This window comes from Copadichromis virginalis, linkage group LG7, assembly GCF_057382275.1.
Source record: "Copadichromis virginalis isolate Kocher_CV1m ecotype Utaka linkage group LG7, C_Virginalis_male_GT1.1, whole genome shotgun sequence".
NCBI lineage: Eukaryota > Metazoa > Chordata > Actinopteri > Cichliformes > Cichlidae > Copadichromis > Copadichromis virginalis.
The window spans coordinates 19,327,241-19,350,034 of NC_140624.1; the positions used below are offsets into that span (position 1 = coordinate 19,327,241).

At 42.9% G+C, this 22,794-nt stretch overlaps 1 protein-coding gene across 2 annotated transcripts in view; it reads left to right on the plus strand.

The window, feature by feature from the left end:
* Positions 1 to 3,387: 3,387 nt before the first annotated feature.
* LOC146704909 (DENN domain-containing protein 2A) overlaps positions 3,388 to 22,794 on the plus strand; it is a 33,313-nt gene continuing 13,906 nt past the window's right edge. The window contains exons 1-3 of one of the 2 annotated variants that reach the window (XM_085462374.1): positions 3,388 to 3,807; positions 18,721 to 18,807; positions 21,460 to 22,494. In XM_085462374.1, the coding sequence (XP_085318500.1) occupies positions 18,722 to 18,807; positions 21,460 to 22,494 (1,121 nt within the window). In that variant the 5' untranslated portion in view covers positions 3,388 to 3,807; position 18,721. Of the gene's footprint in view, positions 3,808 to 18,720; positions 18,808 to 21,459; positions 22,495 to 22,794 lie in introns of those variants that run through there. The other variant, XM_085462375.1, reaches the window with a different exon arrangement.

Below are 22,794 nucleotides of genomic sequence, written 5' to 3' on the forward strand. Positions count from 1 at the left end.
ACAAGTGCGGTGTGACAAAGAATTGTGTGTTTATTGGAAGTGCCAGGATATTCCTGAACAAATTTCCTTAGAGAGTGCTCAGGCGTTTCTTTATCATTTTTCCGTAATCATGGATTGCAAGTAAAACAGCTTCCAGGATAACAGGCTAAGGGAAAGGGCAGCACAGGGAACAAAACACACTTTGGGTGTGATTTCAGTGCCACTTCCTTTGCTAAAAACAGAGGTCTTGCAAATAGCCTACTATGCACCATCAAGCACTGAGAACTTGTTTGAGTTGTGTTCATAGTCATGATGTGACTCCCCTGGACAGTGGGCTCAGTACACTCTCAGGATCCCAGCTGTAGGCTTGATAGAGGACTCAGCAACACAATAAGGTGGCATAAATGCCAAACAGATGTTGCTAGCCTCCACCTTCCACCCTATTACCCCCACAGCTATTGAAGGACAAGCTAGGCTTTTTAGATCTCTCTTGCATTTCAAAGGGGAGGTCAGGGTTTAGGCTCAGAGATCAGCAAGATAGTTGTTTTGCTGAAGTAATGCTGTTTGAAATTTTGTGAAGGCACACCCAGGCCTGATTACTGTCAGACCTGTTCAATCAAAAAAAAATACTTAAATAGAACCTGTGTGACAAACTGAAGTAGGCTTAAAGATCTCAAATAGCTGCACGAGCAAAAGAAACAGCTGACAAACAAATTCAATTCAGTTTTATTTATATAGCGCCAAATCACAACAACAGTCGCCTTAAGGCGCTTTATATTGTAAGGTAGACCCTACAATAATACATAAAGAGAAAACCCAACAATCAAATGACCCCCTATGAGCAAGCACTCTGGCGACAGTGGGAAGGAAAAACTCCCTTTTAACAGGAAGAAACCTCTGGCAAAACCAGGCTCAGGGAGGGATGGTCATCTGCTGCGACCGGTTGGGGTGAGAGAAGGAAGACAGGATAGAAGACATGCTGTGAAAGAGAGACAGGGATTAATAACAAGTATGATTCAATGCAGAGAGGTCTATTAACACATAGTGAGTGAGAAAGGTCATGCATCATGGGAGTCCCCCAGCATAACTAAGGGAGGATTCAGGGTCACCTGATCCAGCCCTAATTATATGCTTTAGCAAAAAGGAAAATTTTAAGCCTGATCTTAAAAGTACAGATACTGTCTCCCGAATCCAAACTGGAAGCTGGTTCCATAGAAGAGGGGCCTGAAAACTGAAGGCTCTCCCTCCCATTCTACTTTGAAATACTTTTAAATAAGAACAACAAGTAAGCCTGCAGTGCAAGAGCGAAGTGCTATAATGGGGTGATATGGCACTACAAGGTCATTAAGATAAGATGGGGAATGATTATTTAAGACCTTGTATGTGAGGAGCAGGATTTTGAATTTAATTCTGGATTTAACAGGAAGCCAATGAAGGGAAGCCAATACAGGAGTACAGCCAATACAAACAAAGTAATTGACATCTATCAGCCTGGGTTACAGAGCCATGTATAAGGCTTTGGAACTCTAGTGAATCACAGTGAGAGCCATTATCCACTAACAAAGAAAACTTGGCCCAGTGGTGAACCTTAAAAGGAGTGGCCAGCCTACCAAAATTACTCCAACTCATCGGAGAGGTCACAAATGAACCCGGAACAACATCTAAAGAACATCTAAAGAAATCCCATGGGAGGGTTTTGAGGAGAAAAGAACTTTTTGGAAGGTTTGAGTCTGGTGTAAAACTAATACAGCATTTCATAAAAAGAACATCATACCAACAATCAAACATGATGGTGGTAGTGTGATGGTCTGGGGCTGCTTTGCTGCACCGGGACCAAGACGATTTGCTGTAATTGATGGAACTATGAATTCTGCTGTCTACCAGGAAATAATGAAATATTATATCGAGCCATCAGTTCGTGCAGCAGGACAATGACCTGAAATACACTGGCAAGTCCACCTCTGAATGGTTAGAGTGGCCCTGTCAAAGTCCAGACTTAAATCTGGCTGAGATCCTTTGGCCTTTTGACCTTGAACAGACTATTCATGCTCGGAAACCCCCCGGGGTTACTGAATTAAAACAACTCTGCAAAGAAGAGTGGACCAATGAGCCAGTGTTATGAAAGACTCCTTATCTTCTGGTTATCACAAACACTTGATTGCAGTTTGTTCCAAGAGTGGCACAACCAGTTACAAGGTTTGGATAACTTTTCCCCCCTCTAAATAAAATAAACGCTCGAAAAACTACATTTTGCATTTACTCTGGTTATTTTTGTGTCATTAATTATTTTTTGATGGAATCTGTAAGTGAGACAAATAAGCAAAAAAAAGAAAAAAAAACTCAGAAGGGGGCAAATACTTTTTAACAGCAGTGTATGTGTGTTATTAGTTATCTATGGTGGAAAAAACTACCACAGAGTACACACTCTGAAACATGAATCACCCAGAGTCAACACATGACTGTTGTACAACTTTACATTAAATATGTTTTCATATTTTGGCGCTTTGACATTCTTGTATACAGAAACGGTCACACCAATAAAGCATATTTCAACTTTAATGGACCCGTTAAGCAAAAAAAAAAACTAAGTAACTAATGCTTGATTAAAGTATACAACACCTGCAGGCGCTCACAGAGCAGTGCTGCTGTTAGGTAACATTTTTCAATCTAAGATGTGACATGTCTTAGGCCTCTTTAACATCTATTTCACTGCATGTTCATGTGTGATTTTTGACAGGTTTGGAAGAATTTATGTCTTTAAGCTTCCAATAATGCACTTACTAAAGAGAGAGTGTGTGTGGGTTTGAACAAGTTAATATTCAATGGCCCTGGTCATCAGTATGCCTGTCTGGTCTTGTTTTCTGCTTTCTCCACAGGATCATTGAGTTACCCTGCTGCCTTGGGCTTAAGATGAGGAGCTGAATTCCTCAGTCTGTATTTCCTAACACGGATAGGTCAGTAATCAGCTCAAACCATTTTTCTCTTTGAAATCTCTGAACTCTTACCACACAGACACACACACTGAGCATTTGGAGCACTTAACTACCTGTGGTTGTTGTTGCCACTGATTTTTGGTCACATGTGAAGTCTTTGAGAAGATAAAACTGATTAATTGGCTCCCGGAGTTGGATTTTTATTTATGTATTCACTTGCGCTCAGCTTTGGCCCTTCCTGCGCCATTCTTTCAGTTTTTTCCCCCCTCCACTCGGTTTCCCTAGCAACCAGGGCTCCAATCACCCGGCCAGCTGCAGATTAGTTCAGCAGTGGGGGGTTTAGGTGGGTGGGAGGAGTTGTGGTGGGGGGGGAGGGGGGTGATGATGGAAAATGAAGCAGGAGGAGAGAGAGCGAGAGGAGGAAGGAAGAAGGGGAGGGGGTGGCTCGAGGGAAGGAGGGGTGGGAAAAGTTTGAGAAGGGGCGAGAGAGAGAGAGCGAGTCAGTGTCACTGAGAGATAGGGAGTCTCTGAGTGTGCGTTTACGGCATAAGGAGCCGTAAAGGTTTTAGTTCGCAGGCAGAAGACTGAAGAACAGAGGAGGAGGAGGCATATCCCCAACTTTGTGACTTTTTCAGAGTATTTTTTGTACCCTGCACCCAGTGTCTTTTTTCTGTGTGTATACGTGGGAGGTACTGACAAGGGCAATGCAAAGTGAGAGAAGTGAGAGGCAGGGGTAAGGCTGCTCAAACTTCAGGAAGAGAGAGAGAGGAAGAAAGGCAAAATACTCTGATGCAAAGGAAGCATGCAAGTGGATGCTGTCTTCTGCGGGGTCAGGATTCGCAAAATGAGAAACTGCCCCAGGAGCACTTCACCAGGGCTCACCCAGCTCAGAAAGGTAAGATTTCATTTCTCACATGTTTCTATAAATTATTGTTTTTACTGAACTAAGTGAAAACTTTTTTCCTGGGAAGCTACTGCTGCTTTTGGTTTTTGTTTGTTTTTTTTTAATTAGTATTGGCAAAGGATTTAAAGCAATCTTTGTGCGTTTACAAGTCGTCCTCACATATAATGCTTGTTTGTATAAAGAAAGCGCGTCCATGTTTCTTCAATGCAATATGTACGACAGAAGTTAGGGTATGGTTTCCTCTGAATTTTTATGAGTCACCGGTTATCCCGGACTGCTTTGGCTGCAGTTAAGGTATCCTGAGTGTTGCTCAAATAGTCAGTCAAAAAAACATCTGAATCAAGTCCACGGATCTCAGCTCTCTGGACCTCTGTGAGCTGTTTGTGCACATGCGTGCTCAACGGTTGTCAGCTCTCAGCGTTTATTAAATGAAAACAGCGTGTGGGTAGATGGTCTGGTGACAATTTGGATAATGGTCAAAGTGTGTGCTGCATTCCAAACTTGGCTTGTTAAGGGAGAGAGAGAGAGACAGAAAAGAGGGGATAAGTGAGATGAGCATTCTTCGTGGTGAACAAAGGCACCTCTTCATGCATTGCTTGTGTTGTTGTGAGGGGGCAAGCTTGGGTGGAAACCTCAGGTAGTTCCAGAAAAATGTCAGCTTACCAATATCGGGAAATGATCTGTATGCACGAGTATGCATTAGTGAGAGTTTGGAGCTGGGATAAAATGTCATTACACTTGAGAGCCTGCAGTTCATATGTTATAATATACTGTATGTGCTGTAGTCATTAAACAGAGGTCCACAACAGTACTTTTCTTCTTTTCAGTTTTTCCTGTTTAGCAACCTTTTATCTTTGGACTCTGGTTCACAGGACAGTGTGGATTATGTAGATATCCACATCAATAGCTGTTAAGTATCTCTTTAAATATATAGACAAGTTGCACAGTAACCATGGAGAAACAGAAAGCAACCAGAAGGAGTCTTTTTTTTAAAAAAGAATGAATGAAAATATAGTGCATCACAATGTTGGCTATGCTGCAAAGCGAATATGTGGCATGGCTGTAAAAAGAGTATTTAATACTACAAAATCACCACCTACATATAAAGAGGTCACCGTTGTGAATTATTGTTAAACTATAACTTACTGTAATATGTTGATATGTCCCAGGAGATAATAAAAAAAGCACCATGATGTTAAATTCACTGTAAACAAACACAGTCTTGTTTATCTTCTTTCTCAGCAAAATTCTTGAATGCATTTCCTACCTCTTAAAACAACATTACAAAATTTTATTTGTTTGGAAATATTCCGAAACTTGCTGGAGAAACTTCATCTTTCCATCATTGTTGTACTGATGATATGTGGTATTGCCAAGAAAGCGGAACGCCAGCCGTAACATCTCCTCTCCGTTTCCTTCAGCAAATATGGTTGCTTTTTGTGTTGAAAGCCAGTTGAAGTAGAAATGCCCATATAAGGCGGTTATATTTGTCTGTCCTTTGCACCTATGTAGTCTAAAGATGCAGCTACCAACCATACGTGGTAGCATTAGCTCATAACTTTGCGCTCCACCTTGTTATCCAAATGTGAATACTTCTGTCTCATAAAAACAACGCATTCTATGGCGTGCACACGCAGGATGAAAAACACTGCTCTACTATGCCACTAGTGGTCAAAGAGACAATAATAAGTTTGATACAGTACTTTCTGTTTCAAAGCAGATTGTAAAACTGAAGGATCGTCTGCCATGTCCTGTAAGCAAAGGATGGCTATCAGTCAGCCAATATAATCCATCCCAGTGGATTCCTCAAGTCTCCTCGAGTATTTCAGTCTGTTGGGTGATCATTAAACCCAAGAACAAAATCCTTGGAACATGCAGCACTGGAATATTTATATTTCTGACTGAGGCGCAGCCAAACTTTTTTTTTTCTGTACTTTAGGTTCACTTAAATGGGTAAGGCTGGGACGTTTATTGAATTGAGAATGGCTGGCTCCCCCAGCGTTGCAGAGAGAAGGTTTATAGAGCTGGAGATAAAGACACAGGGACCATCTGTCTGCTAGTCAGCAAACTTATAATAAGTGAGCTGCAGTCTTTTCCTGTAAACACATTGTGTCTGTCTCTGTGTTTGTGTCTGGTAGTAGTGTTACTATCATACACACACTGGCCTGGCAGATTGGATTTTTGCATTCTGAGTTAAGATCGGAGGCTAATTGCCTTCATGGCTGCGGTGTAAGACAATAGGCACTGTAGAGGAAAAGTCAGCACTTGTGACTTTGCATTCATCACACAGGATTTCTACCCTCCCTATTTTTCAGTCATGCCCCTCCTCTGTTACTCATTTTTGCTCTCAGCCATTTGCTCCACTTTTCCCTGTTTGACTTTTCACACCAAAATCCTGACACACTCATATCCATGTTATTTTCACTCAGCGTCCATCTATGTGTTCCCTCATGATAAACACACTTAGACACATCAACACATGCAAAGCACAAGGGCTTAAATCTACTCAGAGAATGTTTCATCAGCATGTATTCATTGTGTGTGTGTGTTTGGGGGGGGGGTCCTGAATTCTGAAACACCAGATGTTTAGTATTGTGACAAATTGGTCATCTTTCATGAGTGCACTGGCTTGTTTTTTTTTACTTGGATGCATACTGAAGTGGAGAAATCAGTCTTGATTCATTGGAATGACTCACTAGAGTACGAGTACATCCAGGAAAGCAGCGTTTTAGCTCCGTGCTGACGCAAAGGTCTCTATTTTGCAAGAAAGTTAACTGTTACGGACCTGTTTTTACGCGGACCCACACTTTTCATGGATTTGTTTTGCAAATGTATCAGACAGCTGTGCACACATGAAGCCCGTGCACATATCTGTGTACTGCAGTTTCACTGTATTGTGTGCATATTTTAGCAGTGTTTCTCTGTGTGTGTGTGTGTGTCCGTGACATCTGTCTCCTCTATTGTTTTCAACTCCAAAAAGTGACAGCAGGCCTTTAGGAGGTTACGGCCCATCCACCCCTCCTCTTATAGGCGCTCTGCTCTTGACAGCTGCTCCGCAGGGTGGCGTGCAACTTAAAGACCCCCCCAGGCCAATCTCCTACAGCCGCCGTTGTTACCACAGTGACATACCCTGAAAGAACAAGCGATGGTCAAAGAATTCCTCTGGTTTCCAAGTTGTGGTGGCAGTGGGCATTTATCTGTGATGTTGTTAGATGGCCATGGGTTTAATCATAGTAAAAAAAAAACAACCTTTGATACCTCCTCTCTCTCTCTCTCTCTCTCTCTCTCTCTCACACACACACACACACACACACACACACACACACACACACACACACACACGGATGCAAGAATAATTCGTACCATCTTAGAGACCTGGAATCCTGTTTCAACTCACATAAATGCATATATTTATATTTATAATGCATACCATCACACTGGATACTGGAGTCATTTATCCAGTTGGCAGCTGGCCATATAGCTTTCAAGTTCACCCGTAACCTTGACACAAACACACACAAATACACACAGAGAAATCTGGGTGCCCCCAGCCTCTCGCATGCAAGCTGTCGCTCTGTCTGGCATCTTCTCTCTCTTTCAATGTCTGACTTATATTAAAAAGAGCTCTGACCACAGCCAGAGGGAAAATGGTTGCTGTGACACTAATTGGGACGTTTAACAGGACATGGCATGCCGAATTTCTGTCCTGCTGCGCTGTTTACATAGACAGCGGTGCAGAATGTGAATCTCTAGCAGAGAGATGGGCATAGACAGAGGCAGCTGCAGCTGGATGGCAGGTTGTTAGATGTGGCCTTGGAAAATCATCACGGGAAAACCAGTGCTGACAACCACCATCCAAACCAAAGTGCCAGCCCCGTGTGGCTTTGTAGCCTGTGCCCGTTGGCGGCGTGTGGCATAAACCCGAACACACACATGCACGCACATGCGCACACACATGCAGAAAAACAGGCGCAGACAGATTCAAACAAAGACATGGAAATACAGGCGAGAACGTTTACAGCCTCACTGGTACAAAACCTTTCCATGCACATCTACAAACACTGTGTTTAAGAAGAAACATGCATTTACTCTTTGCTTAACATCCCCAACTTGGTGGGAGTAAAAAACATACTTGTAGGTGGAGAAGGCTGCAGTCTGGAAAGGAATGTGTCCATCTGGGTTCAAAGTGTAATTATAATGTGGCTGTACACCTCATTGATTTGGGCTCAGGTTGCCTTGTTATGATGGGCATTCCAAGCAAAGTGGAAAAAGGTTAGTGCACAGTTTGAATCTCTTCTCTTTTCTAAAATTTACAGGTTGTTTACCTGTGAATTTAGTGATCTACTCTAAAATGACAATTAAAACAATACTTTATCTGGACCTGGAGCTGGAGATTTCATCAAAGTGTAACAACATAATGAGTAGATGCCCCAGACAATCTGCAGACACAGAGCAGCTTTGATCATACCAAATCACATCTAAGCACTGTCTTGTTAGATGGAGAGAAAGTAGTAGTTGTCTCTTTGTCTGTCTCCAGCTTAATTATGGTTTTCATAATGTAATTTCTGTATTTTATTGCAATACAGTTCAAAGCTTTATTGGCTGGTTTGCAGTTCTAGTTTAGCAATATTTAACTAAAAAAACAGAATACATTTTTGCACAAGTTTCTTCTTTGTAAGTTTTTCAGTGACTCTGGTATCATACAGAAATTATAAATCAGTTAGATGAACTGACAAAATGAAACACCTTTCTTCTTGAAGACACGAAAGCGGAAATGCACGTCTTTACATCAGTTTACTTTGGCTTGCTCCGCTGGTGCTAAACTCTCTTCATCCACCGGCGCGCTCGGCCCAGGCTCGCAGTTGTCGGTCAAGGGGTGTGTGGAGGTCAAAAACGTCAGCTCTGACTCTGGAGTTTGCACTCCAGAAGAGCACTTTCCCAAGCTCTCGCCTTTTTCAGCTCCCCCAGGGATTGGCGGCGAATTACAAAAATCTGTTTCTGTGCAGGCATGCAGAGGAGCAGGGGATGGGATGGGGGGGTGGGATCTCTGGTGGGAATTCTCAAGTGAAACCCTTAAAATATGAAACCGTGAAAAAAACAGGAAGGAGAAAGAACGAGAGAGAGAGAGAGGATTTTTTGACATTGGAGCTCAACTCAGAGACTGTGGCTTTGAGGAGAAATTTGATCAGGGGCCCAGAGGATAATGTTAGTGTGCTCAAGAAGCCAGGTTATTGTTGAAAGGATGTGTAAGTCCACTCACTGCAGCACATTCGCGCAGGCTGAAGCTTTCTCCGAGAGGAAAGGTTTTACCATTAGGCTCAAGAAACCCACATTGTGTGTCAGCACAGTATAATATCAGATAGCCATAAATGCTGCTTACTGTTGGATGTGTTTTCCCCACATGAATTATGGCGTATAAAGTGACGCTTCCTCGCATGTCTGTAAAATCCTGGCCCCTTGGGTGCTGTTGATAGCAGAGCCAGGTCTCAGGTGTCATGCCCTGGGATTGTTTCCATCTCTTCGAGGGCTTGGTAAAACATAGACATCTATGGTTGTGTGACAGCAGTAAGTGTGCGTAAGAGGCGCCTCTATCGCTATGCTACTTGCGGGTGTTAAGAAATCATCCGCTGAAATTCATCACATCAAATAGAAAGTCTCATTGCCTTTTGTTTGGCAAGATTTCCTGTCAAAGACCATACTTACTATGTAAGTGATAATTTATATGAGCTGCAACTACAGGTGCTCCTAGACCGAGACCTTGTTTCTTAGCACAGGGCAATCCCATTGTATTTGTGGGATAGGAGCTGAATGTTTTACATTTTAATTTCTAACCTCTGCACATCTGGTGAGTCACTGAGTAGTTTGTGACTATCAGATTGTCTTTTTCTGACACTCCTTCCTTGAGTTTGGTGTTGAAAATGTGTTCTGTCTTTTGTCCTGTCTCTATCCCCTCAGCGCCAGCTGGTTGTGGCAGATGGCTGCTTCTCCCTGAGCCTGGTCCTGTCTGAGGTTACTTCCTGTTAAAAGGGAGTTTTTCCTTCCCACTGTTGCCAAGTGCTTGCTTATAGGGGGTCATTTGATTGCTGGGGTTTTCTTTCTAGTGTTGTAGGGCCGTTACATTACAAAGTGAAGTGGCTCGATGCAATTGCTTTGTAATTTGGTGCTATATAAACAAAACAGAATTGAATTGAACTGAAAAATGTCATTCTAGTTATGCAGAAAATCCCAAAAGCACTTTTTGAGCACTTTGAGATTTAAACTACATTCTTCCAGGTTTGCTCAAACTAAAGTGGTGTATTAGCTGTAAAGGTACCCTATTTTGGACTTAACAGGGACAATGTTATGGGGGTAATGTAGGCCAAACTGAAAGCTGAAAATTGGCCTTGGAATGAGTTGGCAAGGTCTTTGGTCTTTGGAGCCAGAAGGGTAATTGGGAGCAGACTGGGGATGAGTCAGAGCTGTGCTGATGGGAGCTTTGTGTCAGTGGACAGGAGGGGCTGACAAGTCCATGGGAGGGATTTGGCGAACAGATGCTCCACCTCTGCAAGGAGAAGAAATACGACACGCTTTCCCAGATGGGGGGATAGAAAGAAAAAGAGATTTGTTTGCTATGCCTACAAGTCAGGCTCATCATCCTTCACTTCTATTTTTTCTTCTCATTTTGTTCACGAAGCTTTTCTTCACTGATGGAGATAGTTAATGCCTCTTAGTAGCCTCTGAGCTTGTGTTGTTGATTAGTAAAATCCATTGTTAAGATGGAGGAAATACTTCATTTTGCAATTTTCCACCGGGTCAGTTGAGTTTTTAAAAAGAAAGACTCAGAGGATCAATCTGATTTTCAGCATTTATCTTGCAAACAGTGTTTAAACGTTCTCCCAAACATAATCACAATATCACATTTAAGTCTTTAGTGTACGACTGACCTGCTAACCACATGAAAAATGGAAGCCACAAATTCTAATGGAGTTAAAAGCCTGAGATGAATCATTTATAAACTCTTGACAAGTGGAGATCAAGTGCGAAGGACTTTTGGGGAGGATTTTGCTGAGCTTGTGTGGAGTTTTCCTTCTGCTTGTTGCCATTTTGACCTTGTGGTAGCCAAAGTTGTCCCATTTATCAAAAGCAAACCCAAGTTCTTACTGTATGGGGTGAATTTGTAAGCAGAAACACTTTGTGCGGAAAAGCCCAATGACTTCATTTCAGGAGGTTGCTCTTACTTAAGCTTCCGGCGAACTGAATCACATTTCCTATTCATATGAGTGCACAAAGACAAACAAATAAATAAGTACTCACTTGATGTGTGAAAAAGCCTCACAAATGGTGTCGCATTCTATTGCATGGCTGTGCCTTCACGCCCTAATTGCGCCTGCAGTGGCTTTCTTTGTCACCCCAGTCATAATTAAGATTTGTTTACATTTTCTGAGGTAATATTTTGGTCCATGATCCCAGCTCCCAGTGGGATAGACTCTAGACACCAGTCATCGGGAGTCTCTTGTTAAAAATGACAACCACAATAACAAGAAATGCTATACAGTGGGGCAAAAAAGTATTTAGTCAGCCACCGATTGTGCAAGTTCCCCCACTTAAAATGATGACAGAGGTCAGTAATTTGCACCAGAGGTACACTTCAACTGTGAGAGACAGAATGTGAAAAAAAAATCCATGAATTCACATGGTAGGATTTGTAAAGAATTTATTCGTAAATTAGGGTGGAAAATAAGTATTTGGTCACCTCAAACATGGAAAATCTCTGGCTCTCACAGACCTGTAACGTCTTCTGTAAGACGCTTTTCTGTCCCCCACTCGTTACCTGTATGAATGGCACCTGTTTGAACTCATCATCTGTATAAAAGACACCTGTCCACAGCCTCAAACAGTCAGACTCCAAACTCCGCCATGGCCAAGACCAAAGAGCTTTCGAAGGACACCAGGAAAAGTATTGTAGACCTGCACCAGACTGGGAAGAGTGAATCTACAATAGGCAAGCAGCTTGGTGTGAAAAAATCAACTTCGGGAGCAATCATCAGAAAATGGAAGACATACAAGACCACTGATAATCTCCCACGATCTGGGGCTCCACGCAAGATCTCATCCCGTGGGGTCAAAATGATCATGAGAACGGTGAGCAAAGATCCCAGAACCACACGGGGGGACCTGGTGAATGACCTGCAGAGAGCTGGGACCAAAGTAACAAAGGTCACCATCAGTAACACACTACAACGGCAGGGAATCAAATCCCGCAGTGCCAGACGTGTTCCGCTGCTGAAGCCAGTGCATGTCCAGGCCCGTCTGAAGTTTGCCAGAGAGCACATGGATGATACAGCAGAGGATTGGGAGAATGTCATGTGGTCAGATGAAACCAAAGTAGAACTTTTTGGTATAAACTCAACTCGTCGTGTTTGGAGGAAGAAGAATACTGAGTTGCATCCCAAGAACACCATACCTACTGTGAAGCATGGGGGTGGAAACATCATGCTATGGGGCTGTTTTTCTGCCAAGGGGACAGGACGACTGATCCGTGTTAAGGACAGAATGAATGGGGCCATGTATCGTGAGATTTTGAGCCAAAACCTCCTTCCATCAGTGAGAACTTTGAAGATGAAACGAGGCTGGGTCTTCCAACATGACAATGATCCAAAACACACCGCCCGGGCAACAAAGGAGTGGCTCCGTAAGAAGCATTTGAAAGTCCTGGAGTGGCCTAGCCAGTCTCCAGACCTCAACCCCATAGAAAATCTGTGGCGGGAGTTGAAAGTCCGTGTTGCTCGGCGACAGCCCCAAAACATCACTGCTCTCGAGAAGATCTGCATGGAGGAATGGGCCAAAATACCAGCTACTGTGTGTGCAAACCTGGTAAAGACCTATAGTAAACGTTTGACCTCTGTTATTGCCAACAAAGGTTATGTTACAAAGTATTGAGTTGTATTTTTGTTATTGACCAAATACTTATTTTCCACCCTGATTTACGAATAAATTCTTTACAAATCCTACCATGTGGATTCATGGATTTTTTTTTTCACATTCTGTCTCTCACAGTTGAAGTGTACCTCTGGTGCAAATTACTGACCTCTGTCATCATTTTAAGTGGGGGAACTTGCACAATCGGTGGCTGACTAAATACTTTTTTGCCCCACTGTATATGCGACATTAGAAATATAACAATGGATACAATGGTATATTTAGAATGGACTGATAAGCAAAAACACACACACAGGGAGAAATTAATTGTTTATGGTATCCCCCCACAGTTCCTGTCTGCTTTTGAGGCTAACCCAGTTTCAATGCTGTCTCACGTCCATCCTCCTCTTACAATGGAGGGAGAGGGCCAAGGGGACACACCACAGCGGGGCAGGGGGATTATCAATGGGTTTGGACAGCACGTTGCACAATGTGTGTGCATATGTGTGTTTGTCGGTGAGTGGGCACTTAAAAGTGTTTCTGTGCGTGGCCAAATATTGTACACGGGCACTCATAGTCAGAGTCTTTCTGTTTGGATTTTCTCCAAGGCCTTGCTATGGAATCAGCTTGGAAAAGCAGCAGGGGCCCTGAACAGGACACAAAGAGAGAAGCAGAGAGAGGGAGACTGCAGAGTTGTGATAAAATTCCATTTTTTATTTGCCAGACCATCTCCTCCTCTTCCTCTCTGTACATTTTTTCCTTTACCATCAAACCGTTCTGCCCTACTTCTTTAAGAATCAGGCACAACCTTTCCAAGCCCTGCAAGGGCTCAAGGCAGCGTGCCAGTTGGGATTCCTAACATATGCCTCACAATAAATTGGCTCTACATGATTTCTGCTTTCTGTATGGAAGAGAGTGGGCAAAGTATTAAACCCCGCCCCCTTTTTCCTTTGCTTCTTCCTCTGCATCATACTTTGCTCCCCGCAACTTTAAGACTAAGTAGGAATGAAAGAGCGGTAATGAAAGAGAGAAATAAAAGAGTGAAGGACGGTTAGGAAAAAAACCACCAAGTTTGCCATTCCAGAAGAACCTGGCTAAATGTGCAGTGGAGTGTTAAATTGATCACAGGCACGGCTTTGGCACGTCGTATACTGAACCACATCATGTAAGGGATACGGTCTCCAGCTCTGCCTTGGTTGCAGAAAGAATCAGAAGAACATGAATGATCGTCTCTTCTTTACTTGCTATAACTCACATTTTGGGCAATAATTTTTTTAGTGTTATGTAAAGGCTAACTCCAGTAGTTTATCCACCCAAAGTTACTTTGCTGTATTTACTCCAAGCTGTGATATCTGTGAAATGAAGTGTGAGCTCTGAGTAATTTTGTCCTTTTTAGGTATTTCGCAGTGACAGAGAGAAAAGAACAAGTTTGGGGAAGGACAAGTGAGGAATGATGATGTCATGGTGTTAGCTGTTCCTGCAGGGCTGGACAGAGAGACGGAGAGGAGGATGAAATCTTTATGAGAAGCAGCTGTAGAGAAGAGGCAGACAGGCCTCCCGAGTTTGATAACAGCAGCCGGCCCACAGCTTGCTGACAGTGACTTAAAGGTCTGATGAAGCAGAGAGTGAAACACTGACAGCACCCCCTGCATAGAGTCTGATAAAGGTTTCATTCCAATAGCAACATTTTGTCAAGTTATCACCAAATATCATCAACACCTGAGATGATTTTTGGAGCAAAAGTACAAAAAAAATAATATTCTGCCAAGTTAGAAAAGTAAGACTGGTAATATCACTGTCTGAATGCATAAAAATATATTTGCACTTCATAGCAAAGACTAGGTCAACTTCTATATATGTGTGAATGTGTGTGTGAATGGGTGGATGACTGGTTGTGTAAAGCGCTTTGGGGTCCTTAGGGACTAGAAAAGCGCTATACAAATACAGGCCATTTACCATATATGACTAGTCAAACAAGTAGATCCTTGCGTAGAAAATTTGTGTAAGCATCAATACATTGTCATCAAATAATTGAGTTCAGCATCATCTATGAAAGGACTGCTGTGTGTCTAGCTGGGTAATTTTTTGTGCTTGCTAACATATATCATATAACATATAACAGCATACCTTGGAAAAACACTTGATGTAGGGATTACTCAAAATTCTTAGCAAACCACAAGACTTCTGAAACAGTGTCTCCAAAGTGGACATGTTTGGCCATAATGCACAGCGACACATTTTGCAAAAATCAAACAGAGCATGTCAGCACAAACACCTCACACCAACTGTCAAGCATGGTGAAACTTTTGGAGGGGTGAATATTTAGGATATTTCACAGCCATAGGACCTGGGCACCTTGCATTCATTGGGTTGATCATGACCTCCTCTGTATAGCAGTATAGCAAGTATTCTACAGTCAAATGTGAAGCTGTCTTTGACAGCTGATAATGATAATGGATAATGATCCAGAGCACAGCAGTGAATCTGCAAAAGAATGTCTGAAAAAGAAAACAATCAAGGTGTTGGAATGGCCCAGACCTCAACCTGATTGAAATGCCAGGACTTTGAGAGAGCTGTGCATAAATGAATGGCCGCAAACCCGAATGAATTGAAAAATAAGTGTGGGCCAAATTTGTTCCATGATGATACAAGAGAGTGATGAAGTCACGCAAAAATAGTTACTAATGATTATTATTATACTTAGATTTTCACAGAGTGCTTCTGCATTTTGGCTTATTTTTAGTAAATAAAGAATTACACCGTGCAATATGTCACTTTTTCGTTGTGTTTACCTAATTTTAAGACCTGGTAAGCACTGGACCATTATACCTGAGAACTGAGAGGCTTTTTACCACAACCATAAACATGTTTAAAAACTGTTCTCTCTCTTATATGTACATTTACCATTATATTCAGCGTGTATTTTTTGACATTTAGCAACATAAGCAACATCCCTCTCTCTGTGGTATATTTTCGGTGTGTTTATGTGAATCTGTCCGTGTCCAGATACCGAGGGCCCATCTGCTGATAAAATCTCCCACGGGGTTTGTTATGCAACTGATGCTTGGCTCTGATGCCCTACCTCTGACACCAGCTTCTGTTATCTTTTAAGGTTTAAAGGTTTAAAGGTATTTAGTGCTGTGTAGTGTTTACCAACCACCAAGACTCTTTCCATCCTGAGTCCATGACTGCTTTGAAATTTGTCCTTTGTTAGATATATTTTTGTCATTGATTTTTTCTTCAGATCGCTGGATGAATAATATAAATATTAGAAACAGCAATAGAGTCAGTGCATGACAGAATGCAGCAGAAGTACTGTTTGTAGATAAATCACTTGGTATCCAAACCATAATTGTCATAAACATCAGACAATTATCTCCATTCCAGGCGATTTTCCCCTCCTGTGTCATCCACGCAGCTGAGGATGAACAGTACTCCTTCCATTTCCTCTGCCCCACATGTGCAGCCTGTCACACATCACAGGACAGAGGCTGAAGGGGGCGGGGCAGGTAGAGGTCTTTTGGGTCGCAGTTTCCCCGTGATGTTTTTATTGGTCTCAGCAGATGACTTCCCTCAACCTCTGCATTGTTATGGCGGCCATCTTTTTTTCTAGAGGTCAGCGTTAACAATGGCTGCCAATAGATGTTGCAGACAAAAGCCTTAGCACCCTCCCAGAAAAGTTTCCTCAGTAACCGAATGCTGTAAAACCAGCAATGCTGTCGAATTTACCGCTTTTACAAGCTGTGAATACAATACACTGCTGCTCGTCAGGTTCAGGCAAGTGCTGGGAAGCGCATCAGTCAATATGTTAGAATCCAGTAAGACAGAATCGCGTGAAAATACCAAATTACTTTTTAAGGCTGAGAATTTTGGCCTTGGGGATCCTAACAATGAAGTGGGACAGCCTAAAAGCATGCACTGTTTTCACAGTGCAACAGTATACTCATATTTTTCTTTGCAATATCTACTTTCCTCTTTGGCTTTGACAACCCCTGTCTCTCCAGCTGCACCACCACTGCTCTCCTCTGTTCCTGTCTTCCATCCACCCCACCCCCTTCCCCCTCGTGACATGCAACGCCCTTCTGCAACACAGAAAAGAATTAAATCGTAAAAGTTTTACAGTTTAATTACGGCATAACATCCCTGTGGAAGTCTTCATGCTTCTCCGCGCCCACCCTCTTTTCCATGCTGGATTTCTATTCTTCGTTTCTTTTTTGGGGGTTTCTTGTAAGAAGAAAATAATCAGGTGGGGGAGGAAGAAAAAAAATCACTTGATGTTTCTCCTCAAACATGTGACCCCGCTCAGCTCACAGCTGAAAATAATTTGGGCCTACAGGCCAGTGGATGGCTGATGCAAACCTCCCTCCTCCTCCTCCTCCTCCTCCCTCGGGGGCTAGGCTTCGGACTGATGGGGAGCTAAACACAAAAGAATGAATGGCTTGAGCTGTGGGCAAAAGCTAGAAGCTAAAAAGGATGACACATTGTTCCTGTGGTCAGCTTCTAATCAGACCAGACCACAACTCTTCCTCATACTCCATTTGCTCTTTCATTCTCAAAGAGGAAAACACATAAAGCAAAAACCTGAGGGCTATTTATGCTATTAGCTCAGGGAAGAGTTCAGCTATTTATATTATTTTGCAATTTACTTTTTTTTCATTTGATATTTTGACTTTTTTTTTTGGAGTCTCCCCCCTCACTAGCAGTTAGGACAACAATTTGTGGAATTTGGGTCAATTTGGCTCACATACCCCTCAGAGAGGGAGAGCCAGGCCAGGAAATGTTTAACGGCCTGCAAACACCTCTAAGTATCCGAGCACATGTGGTAGAAGTCAAACACATAAATCCGCGTGTGGGCCTGGCATATGGACTCCTTGGCAGGATGTAGAAGTCTATGTAGGTGTATTTTCATATGGGGTTTTGTGTTTGGCTATGCAGCAGGGTGGCAATGCATGTATTAGTGGCTTTGTGAATTTACTGTAGAATTAAAAGCATGAATACAGCAGGACTTGGCCCTGAACTATCTCTTTTTTTCCTTGCGTCTACTACTACTTGCCAGAAGCAAAAGGCCAGGGCCTATTGCTTCATGCCAGCCCTCCACCAGTGTTTACAGGCCAAGCAATGAGCACTGTGCACCAGTGGCTCCAGTTCAGTGTTGCATATGGATGGCCTTGCTGCGCTCCAAGTGGATCTGGTTTCATTGTGCGCTGACAAATGGACCCAGTAATAATTTAAAACTGAGCACGTCCCCTCACCCTCGCATCGGCACTACTTTCCTGTGATAAACAACAGCAGGAAAATGTGTGGCTGGAAGATAGACAACAAATTACGGAAGCTCTTGTCAGAAATGAAAGGAGTAATGTGCAAAAACAAAATGTGTGTGTGTGTGCTGCAGTGCATCAGAAATCTGATCTGGCAAATGCAAAAAAGGGCAAAACGCTGAGGATAACATAAAAAGTTGACTGCTCCTGTCTCACCACCACCGATATAATCCTAATGGATCTTAATTGCATTACAGTGTGGTTCTCTTTTCTTTTTTTGTATTTTTCCATAATGCCACATGGCTAATGGGAACCTAATATGCCTGTTGGCTGTTTAGGCGTTTTTCAGTGCTATTCTCCAATTACTGACCAAGTGAGGAATGGTAGTCTGGTGGTATTCCATGCAGTCTGTGAGGTCTGCTTTTCTGCAGCTGTCTTCAAAAAGGAGTTTTAAAATAAGAGATTTGTTTGAGCCATTTGGTAGTTTACTTTCACACACCACTCCCTAAGAGAGTCCTCGAAAGGAGCATCTTCTTTTGACCCAGTCCTCGTTCATCAATCTATATGTCTGCCTATTTATGAGAAAAAATACAAGCTGAAATATTTTTGCTTATACTGTTTTTTTTGTAACTTTTTGACCTGCAAGCTGAAATATAATTCTGTTTTCCTTTTTAATAGACACTCCATCTTTCTGACTGACTGGCTGACCGTCTCTCTCTCTCTTTTTTTTTTTTACCTGTCTTCTCAGGATGCCAGCTGCTAGCACCATGACCGGTGGGAGGGCCCTGCTGCTCTGTACAAACACTGACAACTGCATCTACCAATCAGTCAACGGGTGGGTGCCTTAAAAGACAATTGAATAGGTTGCCATTTTGCTTCTGTGATATCGTGTAGTATGGTATCTGATTCCAACTTGTATGGTGTTTGTTTTGTCCTCCTAAACAAGGACATTTACCTCTGTGTAATAAGTTTGATGTTACACACTCATCTGTCATTATGAAATTAATTGAGGAGCTTCGATATACGAATGGTAAATAGACTGGTACCTATACACTTTCTTTCTACTCACTTTTTACTGCAACCTAATCACACACACAATGATATTCAAACACACTCCAATGGTTGTGTTCGGGGAAACTGATTGGGCGTTCAGTATCTTTGACACAGTAGGAGCCGTGGATCACTTCACCAACCTTCCAGTTGGTAAAATGACCTGCTCTACCACCTGAACCACAGCCACCCCAAATAAATAACTGTACGGTTAATGCCAGTAGTGGAACATACTAGCTGGCCAAAGCACAACTTCCTCCAAATTTCAAGAAATGGTCCCATAGCCAACAGAAAACTCTGAAGTGGACTTAAGCAAGGAGGAGACCCCCCTTTTCATTAAGCTCAACAGTACAACAATAGCAGGGAAGGGGAGCAGAACAGGGCAGAGGCAGCCATCTGGCATCTTGATACTGTTACTGCCCCCCTGCTGCCACTGTCTGATGCGTCCATGACCACTCTCCAAGGCCCCTTCTGTCATCCTTACAGCATTCATTAGTTTCTATTTAGATTATAATGATGGGATTTTCCTTTTTGTTTGTGCCAATAGGGGTGGAAGATTTTGATGTCTGTTGTTTTGAGGGCCTGCCATGCCAGTCACAGTTGCTCAAAAGGTTCCAGACATTTCTCTCAGGGAAAAGTCCAAAGCCGATGAATATTTTTGTCCATTTCAAACACTCCTGCAGTAGCCTCCTTTCCACCCTCAGAGACCCACCGAAAGTACCGTATCACCCTCATAGAGAACTTTGCTCTAGGATGGCACACTCTAGTTCCTAGAGTATTTAAAAGCAGAATGAGAGACAGAGCCTTCATCTTCCAGGTCCCTCTTCTGTTGAACCAGCTCGCAGTTTGGATGTGGAAGACAGACACCATCTCTACTTTTAAGATTGGGCTTAAAACCTTCCTTTTCAATAATGCACAGCGTTAGAGCTGTCCCAGGTGACCCTGAATCTGCCCTTAGTTACATTGCAGTAAATGTCCGCTATTTATTGTTAGACTACCATTTTTTTTCTTCTTTGGCTCCACTTTTTCTGTAACTCAGTCACTTGTCTCTACCTAATCTGGCTCTCCTTAACTTTTGTTTTTTATTGACCTTCCTAATTTGGAAGAGAATTATATCTTTTCCTCTGTGATCATATTTTCATCAAGTTTTGCCTTGTCTTTGAAGGTCTTTGAGGAAAGTAATTCCCCCCTCCCCCTCCCTGGAGATTTCCTCTAGATTGCATGACTGTTGGTTTTCACATCCAGCAATGTCATCAGAAGTCACCCAGCAAGGCCACATTTCCTCTGTTTGTTGGAAATTCAAGTCATTTGATGAATAGGCTTTTGGGCTAGAACAGAGTTTTGTGGGTCAGGAGCGGAAAAGAAAGGATGCACGTCCACACTTAGCTCCCTCTCGTCATCTGCGCATACTTGCATCTCCCTCTCCAGAAATAGCTTTGTGTGTAGCTCGTAAACTTTGACCCTCAAACCCAGAGTTCAAACAGTCATGACTCAGTAATGTTCCAGGAGTGAATCACAGCTGAGACAGAGGCACCCAACAGATGTTTGAACTCTTTTAACAAGAATTCCTGTTTGGCCCGTAAAACAAAGCTCGGTTTGGGTGGAACCGTAAGCACTGGGATTGTGTGGCCAATTTTAAGATTCTCTGCTGTGTACAGTAAAAGCGGAAGTGGACAATTTAAAAAAAATATTGCACAATTCATTATTAGATTTGACAACAGTCCAATGTAATCCCTCCCTCTGTTTTTTTTAATCTACATAGTTCTCACTGCTGCTTTACCAAGAAAAGCCTGCAGCTTTTGCCTTTCTTTCTCTTTCGGTTTCCTTTCGCTCCTTCCACACAGTCTGGTTGCATCTTTTGTTTTCTTTTTGTTCAAGCTTGCAGAAAACTTCCTTCCTAAAAACTGTAATACACTGTTTCAGAACGACTGAACCTTTTCTTTTGTCCCACATGACATAAAAGCTCTGGTTATGGAAGATCATAATCTATAACAAACATTTTGTAGTCTTGCAGTCATGTGTCGAGTTGAATTTCTAAACTTTTTGACAGGTTTAAGGAGAGCTTGTCTGAATAGTGTGTGGTTTTTTTGAGATGTTATTTTTGAAGTATTTTTGTGTTCTCTGTTGGCCTTTTCCATATTATGGCTTTGTCAAAAGTGTATTAGTGTGTGCAGCTTCTTCTAATAATGTCAGGGGCTCATCTGAAGTGTCATTGCGCAAGATGCTGGTATAAATGCAGAGTTTACCATGTGTTTTGCTATTTTCCTTTTGGTTCTTCATTGTGTCTGCATTAAAATCAAACAATAATGAGATTTAATTGTGTCCTTTAGTTCCGTGTACAGGTTTCTTAATTAACTGATTTACTGCCATGTCTCTCTAGTATTTTTTCTCCTTTAATTTGTGTGCACGCTCATCTTTCCGTATCTTTCCTTCCTAGGCTCCAGTGCTGTGGCTTGAAGCTTGGCGAGGCTCCGTCAGCAGTGGTGCCCCAGCCCAAAGAGGTGTGTGGGTCACCAGTGGACAGAGACAGGAGGGACACCGCTGTGTCCATAAAGAATCACCTCTCTCCTCTCCTCAGCCCAGGTCCTCCTGACTCCATGCTGGCTCACAGGAGAGCCACGACTCCTGCTACTGACCCACGGGCTCCCAACATGGAAAACGGGCTGTGCGCTAAGCTGAACCACAACAAGAGCCCAGCAGGAGCCAAAACCGCCAGCATCCGTGATAAGATATCCCAGTGGGAGGGCAAGAAGGAGTCTGTCCCAGTAACTATTTCAGGAACATGTCCACTAAGTGCGACACTGAAGGAAGCTGAGACAGTGAGGAAAAAGGAATCCAAAACTACAGAAGTCCAAAGGACAGACAGCAAGAGGTTTGTCAGCTGGGACAGACAAGACTCGGGGAAGGAGAATGTTGGTAAGCTGGGGGATTCGAGACCTAAATCCCCAGAAGCCCCAGCAAACAAAGACAGAGAAGTGATGGTAGAGAGGGAATTTCGGGCTTCTAAGCCAACAGAACAACCCCAAGACAAGAAAAGTGTTTTAACTCATGTTAAGAAACTAGAGAAGGCAACAAAGGAGGTTCCTGACAGACCTTCACTGGCATTCCCAGGGAATTACTTCTGTCCTCCCTCTAAGGAAGAGCTGGAGGAGACAGAAAAGAGGGGCAATGAGCCCATTTTTGGGACTTTTGACATGGCTCGACCTAGTGGGACACGGAGATGGAGGGATGGAGATTCAGAGAATGTGTACAATGAGCCAGGTGCTCCATCTATAAACCCTCTCCCTAAACCTCAAAGAACCTTCCAGCACCACACGCCGCCCGCCACCCCAGCTTCAGGGCCTTTCTTGGGAAAGGGAAGAAGGAACTTGCCTCCTTTGCCCTCCGTTCCTCCTCCACCTCTACCCACGTGCCCACCCCCAGGAGTTTGCAGGAGACCGTGGGCAGATAAAGCACGTAACAGTAGCAACAGGTAAGACACTGAAAAGAAAGAAGGGAAAAATATCCTTCCTGACCAAGAATGTTAGATCTTTACTCAAGTTTAATAACATGCTGAAAATGTGGAAAAATAAAGTTAACCCAGCCCACACACCGCAAAAGCTAAAATTTTCCAAAAGTTGTAAAGTGGGAACTGGATTGGCCGGCGATAGCTCGGTGTACATGTCCTTAAACCCTTCCCCCGTCACCATTAAACAAACATGGAGGTGCACAACATTTCCCACATCTGCTGTAAATCAGAATCACCGGTGACCTCATCCTTTTTTCTAAATAT